General features: G+C 33.7%; 1 protein-coding gene across 1 annotated transcript; it reads left to right on the top strand.

Moving 5' to 3' along the window:
• Window positions 1-7,337: 7,337 nt before the first annotated feature.
• Window positions 7,338-8,880, top strand: LOC113777086 (gibberellin 20 oxidase 1-D-like). Its single transcript, XM_027322131.1, has 4 exons — window positions 7,338-7,344; window positions 7,393-7,888; window positions 8,006-8,327; window positions 8,599-8,880. Exons 1-4 carry the CDS (start codon window positions 7,338-7,340, stop codon window positions 8,878-8,880), a joined length of 1,107 nt encoding a protein of 368 aa, XP_027177932.1.
• The last annotated feature ends 1,474 nt before the right edge of the window (window positions 8,881-10,354 follow it).

Genomic DNA, 10,354 nt, shown 5'->3' with positions numbered 1-10,354 from the left:
AAATGCTCCTTTTGTTTAGATGGGAGCTTAGACTCTAGATGTGAAGTGATTAGTGACTATGCTTTAGGCATATTTCAAGATGAGGAATGGATCAATCCTCAGCGTGTTTAACACTTTTGTATAGAATCCCTTGAGCCTTTGCTCATATAAGTATACATCTTTTGCCAATTAATACAAAAATCTAACGTTGCAGAAAAAAAAATAATAACAGCCACTCTATAAATGCAATCTTCAGACTTAGCTTCTAAATATTAAAACCATATAAAACTCCTTCATTGTAAAATAGATCATTCAAGAGAAATTTTCATTCATAACAGGGTGCAATCTTTCATCTTCTGTATCCTTAGCACCTTACTAGAGTTTTTCAAAGGAATCAAAGACATGAATGTCACACTAAACTCCTCCTTCACTTCCCTTTTCATTTCTCTACTTTTTTCCCTCCTTCTTCATTTTTTTTTCTTGTTACAAAGAATGAATAAATCTTTACAACTAAAAGTGGTTCACAAAGGGCAAGTAATTCGAAGGTAAGCTATTAGGTTTATATGTGCCTTGTAACCAAGAAGGTCTTAATCATGTTCATATATGCATGTATAAATGTGGTTTTGAAAGGAATCAAGGCAAGTTATAGAAAAACAAAACCATGGTAGAAAATTGCTCATGAACGAAAATAGAGATTGATATGGACACTTAAGTCGAAAGGCTCAAAGTCAGCTTTCTTTGGTCAAAACAGGGGTAAAACTTCCTTAATCTCCATGTCTTTCACAAGCAAAGAAGATAACTGGTTGCATGTTAGTTTTAGTAAATAATCTTGTGGTTCTTTTTGAAGATTAAAATTAAACTACCGTTGATTTGAGTTAATCTGGCCGCTTTGACATAATATTGCATTTGCAAACTTTTGCTTCCAGTTTTGAGTAAATTCACTAGACAAACATAAAATATGTTCTGTATACTCTTTATTTGGTGATGCATGTAAGTTTTATGGTGACAAGCTTGAGTTTTGTTGCTGGAATTCTTGTTTGGAGGACTGCATGGCCGCTAGAAAAATTCCAGCTTAGCCGATGGTGGTTCTTTTGAGTTACTAATGGATGTTTTGGTGAATTGAAGCTGGAAAATCATGTTGTATGCCCTATACGAGCTATATCTAGTATTACATGCTGAATTTTCTGGATGGAAACCTTGTTGAAAATTTCGAAGTAACTTTGCTGGAAAACTCTGTGATGGCCGAGAGAGTGGAGCTGGAATTGCAGCTTGTTACCAGAATTTTCTTTGGAGAATTATGCTAGGAATGCATGAAATATGTTCATCTCTGATCTTACAGGATACCTATTTGTGGAACTAGTAAAAATGTTGATGGATTCGGCTTGAAATGTTGAAAGAAAGCTGCTAGAGTTTCTTAGTTTTTGTCGAGACAAAGAGATGAGGAATTTCCAGCTTCCTCTATGAATTTTGGTTCCAAACTTGTATATTGAGGTTCAATACATTACATAAAACTTTAGTCTTGACATGCATGTTAGATTTAAGTGTGAGATGAAGAGTTCATTCACCTTACTCCTTGAATATTGGATAAAAAAATGATTTAATCTTAGTCTAAACATCTTACAAGACTTTAAACTTGGTATATATGTATATTTATTTGGTTTCTGTCGAAATTTGATGCTTAAATTATGTTAAAATTGCTGGTATGAATGTCATACTTAAATGTATGGATGGTTTGAATAAAAGTCTTATGGTTTTGAAAGAGAAAAAGGAGTTTTTCCACAAGTGAAAAATGAGTTTCCAGATTTTCGGATTTCATTGACCAGTCTCAGTAAAATGCTTATATCCTGGTGTAGGAAAGTCCGATTGAGGTGCCATTAGTGGCATTTGAAACTAGAATCATGGGCCTTTGTTCTGTAGAAATTTCATATTTTTCCTCCATGTGTACTGCTGTCCGTGACTCCTCAAAGTAGGCTGTCCTGCTTGAATGTCCCGTTTCTTCAGGAAAATGAATTTTTGACTTGGATCGAATATTTGGCCTATTTGTGATTTGAAACTCTGAAAAGTGTCTTCTGGGATGTGATAGTACTAAAAATCTATTTTACAACAGTATAACTTTCATAATTGTTTGATTTTTGGAACTCGAGTTACGAATTTCTAAACGTTACTGCTACTACTCATCTGCGTAGATTCCTGAAGCATAGAAATGGGCTTCTTGACTTTAAAACCTCAGACGGTCTACTTCCAACCTCTCATCTTGATTTTTCTACGTCCTTGACATCAAATATATCCCTATTGAACTTCTCTCGCTAATGTATCTTCCATTTCTTCAAAATTTTACTCTTTTAACACGTTACCTTAATTAAAGCGGTCAAGACTTGTACTTAGCTTTTAGCCACCATCTCTGAATTTCCAAGTGAAGCTTACATGCTAAAATTGTCTTGGGTGTGAATGACATTGAGCCTAGTGAAATGCTATTGTGGTAATCTGAGTTTAGATGTGTATCTAGCTAACTAAAATCTGGATTTCTAGAGTTATCTAAGAGTTAAGTTAGCCGTGACTTTCCTCTTTGTTTTGAGTTGAATTTCTGGTTTAATTGTAGTAGGAAGTGACTGTTTGATGCTAAGAGCTAATGATTGATGAAGCTCTTGGCCATTTGAGTAATTGTTGCAAGGGTTATTATTTTTGGTGGAATTTTGTAAGTGGGTTGGTCGAAATGTACTTGGAAGGTCCATGAATTGTGGTTTGGTTTTATTTTGATATTTTGGACTTTCTTTGTTTAATTTTGATTAGAATTGAATCTGTTAAGACCTAGGGCTAATGATTGATGAAGCCCTGGTGAAATTGATGTTTGAATTGTGATTTTGCCATATTGGCGACTTGAAATATAATGTGCAAATGAATTGGAATCGTGAAGTCCGTTTTTGTCCTTTGAATTCGAGTACCTTGATAACCAAGCCTTGTGGAAATATTTTGTCTTAATATCAGGTTATGGTAATTGAGTATAGTACGATAAAGCTAAAATTTAGATATCGGGACTTTCAAAACCTTGCCGACTAGTTAATGCTTTTCTTTGCTTAAACTAGTTTTATTACCTTTAGGGGATAATTGCATTACCTTCCAAACTTTAAGTTTTTCATAAAATTATCTTTGACTAGTTGTTTTAGAGGAAATTTGTTAAAAACATTAGATTTGAATAATTTCAAATAAAAGACATAGAAAACTTGTTCGGCAAGAAAACTTGTTTGAACTAATTTGGCTCTAGTTTGCCCCTCTCGAAGGGAAGTATCTTTAAAGAAACCACACGAAACATTTTATTCTTTTACTAGTCTTGATTTTAAGAGATTTATTGATTTGTTTCGAGGAATTAAACTGGCTTTATACAAGAAAATCTTTTATATATAAATCAAGAGTTTGTTTAGTAAAACTTATAGTTTTAAAACTTGGATTTCAAGGGTTTAGCGAGGGCGTGGACTTCAATTCCCAGCGTGACTTTTGAGCTTCACTTTTGGTGAGTGTCCATGCTTGTTTTATGTCTAAAGTGTTAAAGTGCTTTCTTGACTTGTTATGTGATAACTGGAAGGTGGTTTACCTGAACCATTGAAGTGGCAGTGTGTACTTCATCGCACTAGCCTTTCGAGTGGTGACTTGCTTGAAATGTTTTCTCAAATATTTTACAATTGTTGACTGGAGCGTGGACTCGTCAACTAATCTACCAGGCAGGGGAGTGTACCACACCTTAAGGGTAGGAGGGCCTCTTATCCTGACCTGGTAACCACATGTTGGACGCAACGTTGTTGGGTGAATCTCTCGACTAGTCTATAATAGGGTATACTCAAGTAATACCAAACTCTCTCGTGTGGCGTGCGGGCCCGGTGTGGGAGTAAGTTGGTTGGAGCGTATTAAGGAAAAAAATAATGAATCTACATGGATCTTAGGTAGTGAGAGTTGACGGAGGACCAATTGCGATTAATTTTGATCAAGTTCGTGGAAATGGCTCATGAGAACCCCTGTATCCTACCATGTGCTGTTATATGCTTTTCTACTCGCTGAATTTAAACTTGAAGATTATTTGCTAGTTGTGTTATATGATTGCATGTTTTGGGACACCACTGAGCTTTAGCTCACCACACAATATTTGTTTTTCCTTAACAGGTTCCGGCATTTAAGAGATCTGAAGTCTGCTTTTATCTTTTGTAAATGTTGTTTTGAATCGGACTATGTACCTTTCGTCTTGGGTTGTCACTTGAAGCTGGAAATGTGCAAGCCCTGAGTTTTGTTTGGCTTGTATGAATGAATTTGTATTTTATGGTTTCACTTTGTGGGTTGTAATGTTATCTCTGAAGTTAATGTGTTCTTAGTATTGTAATCGTTTAATGGTTGGCTTGTTCGGGTGACGTAGTTTGTTTTGGTTTAAGTTATACGTCGGAAGGGTTTAGTCAGTTTTTCTTGTGTGAGTCCTGGCGAGAGCTAGGCAGACGACCTGCCAACCCTCTGGTTCGCTTTAGAGAGAAGTGGGGCCGTCACAAAAAATGCACTAGAAATTAGAAATTTTGATTTTCCTTTCTTTACTTGGTTATCATTCTATATTGCAAAAATAGGAATAGATGATATATATAATACTCCACAAATAAATGTTCAAACTAATTTATATAAAAAATGGAAATTAAAAGACGATCAAGTAATAACGTCAATACATCCTCCATTACAAGAAGTAAAAATTAACATAGGGCAAGGAAACACCAGTCCTTTTACCAACAACTTAGCCAAATTATTTACTGATATTAATTTTGCAGGATCATGGATCCAAAAGCAGGAAGTTCTAAACCCAAGACTCCTCAAGACTATGAGATGAGTCTTACTCTTGTAACTCAAAATAGATTTCAATTATTGCAAGATTTTCCAGCATTGACTTATAGTCAAGTTGCTCGTACTCCAACTTCTTCTCAAATAAGACCCATTCAACAAATTCCAAGAACCCCAGAAAAAACCAATGAAAATCCATATTTTACCAAACCTATTACTCAACATATTACTTTAACCAGATTCCAAGAGGTACCTCTTTACAATGCACTTAACTCTTTTACTCAAAGATTTTTTCCTCCAAAATGTTTCTGGCAACCAGATGATCCATCAAAAAATTTGGATTATTATGAATTAATTCTCACTGATACTCAATCTGTTGAGATTTTCCCTATTCTAGATAAAAAGAATCCAGAAATCATCAGCCATTCAAAATGCATTATAAAGAAAGTTTGTTCTCCTAATGAATGGACTTCTCTTTATTCAAAGAAATCTTTCTCAGTTAGATTCATTCCAGATGAATTTACTTATCAAGATCACAAAATGGCATGGTATCGTGCCATCCTAAGAATCTCTCTGTAAACCTCTCCTTTGTCAGTTTTTAAATTTCTTTGTACGCACTTCTATTTAATAGAAAATATAGTACAATTATGAATGGATAATATATACGTTATCAGTATATATAAGGTTAATTCTAATTATTAGTAGGAAAAAATAAGGAGAAAAAAAGTATGAAGAATGATGAGTCCAATCTAGCAAGGAATTCCTTGAATACCAATATTTTGGAGAACCTCAAGGTCCATCCTACACATATACTTCAGACTTTTCTTCTTCTCTTTAGTTTTGATCGCACTTCACAACTCACACACCACATTTAGGCACTGTTTAGTTTGAGGGAAAGGAAGTGAAAAAAAAAAAGATACCAATGGAAAAGAAAGAGAGAGTAGAGAAGAGTGATTTCTATCTCTCTTGTTTGGATTAAGTATGAAAATAAAAAAGTAAATATTGAATTTTTGTTGGGATTGAAGAAGGAAAAGGAAAAGAAAAGAAAAGATCAAGTGTTAATTTACCAGAAAAAATATGCAACAATGATCTTTTAAAAAATTTTAAATTATTTCAATTAATTTAGTTTCATTTCCCTTCGTTTCCGCCCACTTTTGGGCAGAAATTAAAAACTCAATAAAACAGTTAGACTCTTTCATTCCCATTCCCTCCTTATCTTTTCTTTTTCCTCCTCAAAAATCAATCCAAATAATAAAAATAAAATTCCTCCAATTCCTCTTCTTTCTTTTCCCTTTCATTCCCTTAATGCAAACGGTGCCTTAAACTAACTCATTTATTCTTCTATTTTATCTCTACTCACATAGTTATTTTTTTTATAATAGTTCTTCAATTATTCTTCAATTTGTATATACTGACCCATGGTTCTTCAATTATTCTTCAATTTGTATAATAGTTTAATTTTTATTTTTCTTGTTTTGTTTGCCTTTGATTTCCCATGTAACATGTACAGTTTACCTCAGTTGCTATTTTAAAGTTATAGGAATCAAAGAAACTACTAGATGCTTTATTATAAGAAATTTGGTTAAAAGAAAATTTAATATTTCGTAATTGTTATTTAAAAGTAGTACTAATCGTATGGTAAAGTAGATACCAATGGCATACTTTATAAGGAAACTAATTATTAGTTTGATTTAGAACAATTTATCAAAAGTGAAATTAAACAAAATAATGAAAACGGCTACTAGTAATTATGCTTAGGTGGACCAAAGTAATATAATTCTAGTTTGACAACAAAAATCATAGAGAGGATTTTAATATTTCAAAAACTATTGAGGAGCCTGATGCCCCTATCCATCTCCCTGTGTTCGTCCCTAATATTGGTGAATGATCTATAAGAATCCCTATAACTATTCTAGGGGAAATGTTTTTATAAGCTGCGAACAACTTAACTATTTTTGTAGCTCTAGAATATTTCAATTTATACTCCTACCTATTATTATCTAGATATACTAAGAAAGGTGTATGGTCTAATAAGGCCACTTTGAAATATTTACTCATGGATAGGGTAAAAGGCATGTCCTAACCCGTAATAGTGACCAAAGTAGAATCCATCCAAATTTTTCCTACTAGAAAAAAAAATACAAAATAATTCAACCATGCATTTAAATCTAGATTTTCTTTCCATAGATATTCATATAAGTTATTATTACTTCCATCGCCACGTATTTACTCATGGATAGGGTAAAGGGCATGTCCTAACCCGTGATACTGACCAAAGTAGAATGCATTTTCCTACTAGAAAAAAATTACAAAATGACTCAACCATGCATTTAAATCCAGATTTTCTTTCCATAGATATCCATATCAGTTATTATTACTTTCCATCTCCGTGTATTAGCTAAAGATATTGATGGATGAATGGTTATGGTAACATTGCCTCCTCTACCTACCATCAACTTATATATATATATATATATATATATATATATATATACATACATATACAGAGGCAACACAAATTGCCAATTGCCAAAATCAAATATATTAACTTGGCAATGCCTAGTGCTAAAAATCAGTTGTCATCATCTCCAACAACAAATGAAACCAAAGGCGAACAAAAGTCACTTGTCTTTGATGCGCCTTTTCTCCAAAATCAATCCGACATTCCCCATGAGTTCATATGGCCTGATGAGGAAAAGCCTTGTCTTGTGCCTCCCCCAATGCTTCATGTGCCTTGTATAGATTTGAATGGCTTCCTCTCTGGGGACCCTGTCACTGTCTCCACCGCAACTAAGCTAGTAAAGCAAGCATGTCTTGAACATGGTTTCTTTCTTGTGGTTAATCATGGGATGGACTTGCAACTCCTAAAAGCAGCCCACAAGTGCTTGGATTTCTTCTTTGATAGGCCACTGCAAGAAAAGCAGAGAGTCCAGAGAAAGCTTGGGGATCATTGTGGTTATGCTAGTAGCTTCACTAATAGGTTCTCCTCCAAACTTCCATGGAAAGAAACGCTCTCTTTTCGATATTGTGCTGATGGTCAACAGGCCCTAAACATTGTTGAAAGCTACTTCTTGAATGGAATGGGTGAAGATTTTAGAGAATCCGGGTATGAAATTGCATACACGCCACTAGCTATTTTTCTTCTTAGTACAATAGATGCTTTTTTTTTTTTTTGCTTTACTTCTTTTGATGATGGATTGCTTTCTCTTGTCTTTGTCTTTAGGAAGGTGTTCCAGAAGTACAGTGAAGCCATGAGTAGTCTATGTCTTAAAGTTATGGAACTTTTGGGAACCAGTCTTGGAGTAAAAGCGAAACATTTTAGAGAATTCTTTGCAGGAAATGATTCAATAATGAGATTAAACTACTATCCTGCATGCCAAAAACCTGATCTAACTCTTGGAACAGGCCCTCATACTGACCCCACATCCTTAACAATTCTTCATCAGGATCATGTTGGAGGCCTTGAAGTGTATGTCAATGGAAAATGGCACTCCGTTCCTCCTGACCCTGAATCTTTCGTCGTCAATATTGGCGACACATTCATGGTGAGTTACGGTATAGTAATCCGTTGTTGTCACTGCAATTAGCTCTTTCTTTGTCTAATCTACTTCTTTGTTCCAATTCTTATTTTGAATGTTTGATTTCTTCAAAAGATCATTTTGAAAAAGAAAAAAATGAAATAGAATAAGTTTGTTATTTTATATTGTTCTTTTCGGAATTCTTGTTTGTTTAGGAAAAAAATGTTAATTTTGCTCAAAATGTTCGGTTTGTTAATTGCACCGGGACTGAATACTTATTGGGACTAATGTCTTTCAGGCTCTTTCAAATGGAATCTTCAAAAGTTGCTTGCATAGGGCTATTGTGAACTCTCGAACTCCAAGAAAATCTATTGCATTTTTCCTATGTCCCAAAATGGATAAGGTTGTAAGCCCCCCAGAAGAATTGGTATCTTCTGATAATCCAAGGATGTTTCCAGATTTTACATGGTCAGAGCTGCTTGAATTCACTCGGAAACATTACAGAGCTGATATGAAAACCTTGGACGCTTTTGCGAAATGGCTGATATGCCAAAGGGATGCTCAAAAAATGGCTACTTAATTAGTCAAGCCAACTACTTTGCAAGCAAAATCAAGTGTGTTAGACTTAAGAATTCTAGGTCAAGGTGACAAGAAACTTAAAAGAAAAAGATGGATATCAACCCCTTAAAGAGTTAAAAATAAAACAACCCACCACAAACCCTGTGATGATGGAGGGTTGTATTGCAGTTATATATTGTTGGTGTTGTACTATAGACTGTAGACTATAATAAACTCCTATATGAGACAAGTGGGGATGATATCTTCTCTATTATTTTTCTCTCCATTTATCTATTTTTATTTTTCTCTTCATTTATCAATTTTTATAGTTGTACAAGTAAATTTTTTCACAATTATCTTTTTGTGTCAATAATTTTATTTCCACAAATAGATCAAGGTACTCAAAAATTAAGCTCATTTATGAATATTTTATAATTCAATTTATACAAAATATTTTGATAGTGCAAAATGGATCAAAATTACGGTGAAAGTTAAAAAATTTGATCCAACAGTAAAATTTAATGAATTTAATTTCAACTTTTGTACATACTTTAACCAACTCGAGAAATATAATATGGATGGTTTTATTTTTCAAAATTATATTTATTTAGACGTAATGGAGAGAAAATCTTCTCCAATTAATGGAGAGGGGTCTAACTGGAGACAACTAGTGCAATATGCAATTTTCATGAATAAAGAGCTTTAATGGCTTTCATGTTAACAATTTAGCTTTTCCTTGTTCAGAGGAATAGTTTTCTACTTTGTTAAAGGGCCGTCTATTTCAGATAATTACTTGCTGGCTCAGGAACTAATGTCAGACATGGGAAAGAAGTGCAGGGGTGGGAATCTGACTCTTAAGTTAGACATGACTAAGGCATATGATAGGGTTTCTTGGCGATTTCTTATGGCAGTGTTGCGCCGGTTTGGTTTCAGGGAAAAGTTCATAGACTTGGTGTGGAGGTTGATTTCCAACATTTGGTTCTCCGTACTTATCAATGGCATACCTTATGGTTTCTTTAAATCCTCTAGGGGATTATGTGTGATAACTTGAGAAAATCTTGAATAGACTTAGCCATTATTACCCTTATTTCGTCATTTGAAATATTATAGATAACAAATAATTGGTCAAATTAAATGACTAAATTTAATTATTCTATAAATTAAGGATTTTGCAATATCCTAGAATGGTGAAGGAAAAATATATATATATTTATATAATAAGAAGAATTTATTCTAAAAAATTAGTTACATGAATCAATAAACATCCGATATGCATATTACCATTTGTGTCCTATGAATATATTGAATAGTGGAATAAGTGATACGTCTAGTTGAATTTCTTTAAGATCAAGTGTGTGAAAATCTACTAGATAGATATATATTTAGAAAGTTTTCAAGGTAAATACAAAATTGGAACAAACGAAAAATTTTGAGTCAAGGTGTGAGGCAATAAAATTTCGAGTTCATGGCAACCATAAAAAATTCATAAAACAAAC

Source organism: Coffea eugenioides, chromosome 7 (genome assembly GCF_003713205.1).
Source record: "Coffea eugenioides isolate CCC68of chromosome 7, Ceug_1.0, whole genome shotgun sequence".
In the NCBI taxonomy this organism is placed as follows: Eukaryota; Viridiplantae; Streptophyta; class Magnoliopsida; order Gentianales; family Rubiaceae; genus Coffea; species Coffea eugenioides.
Note: the sequence above shows the minus strand (reverse complement) of the source record. Positions and strands in the feature narration are given on the sequence as shown.

Bases quoted from the DNA above. Each gene is read 5' to 3' on its own strand.
- LOC113777086 (XM_027322131.1), top strand. The intron at 7,889-8,005 runs GTATGAAATTGC...CTTTGTCTTTAG, and splicing joins GAAGATTTTAGAGAATCCGG to GAAGGTGTTCCAGAAGTACA. The intron at 8,328-8,598 runs GTGAGTTACGGT...AATGTCTTTCAG, and splicing joins ATATTGGCGACACATTCATG to GCTCTTTCAAATGGAATCTT.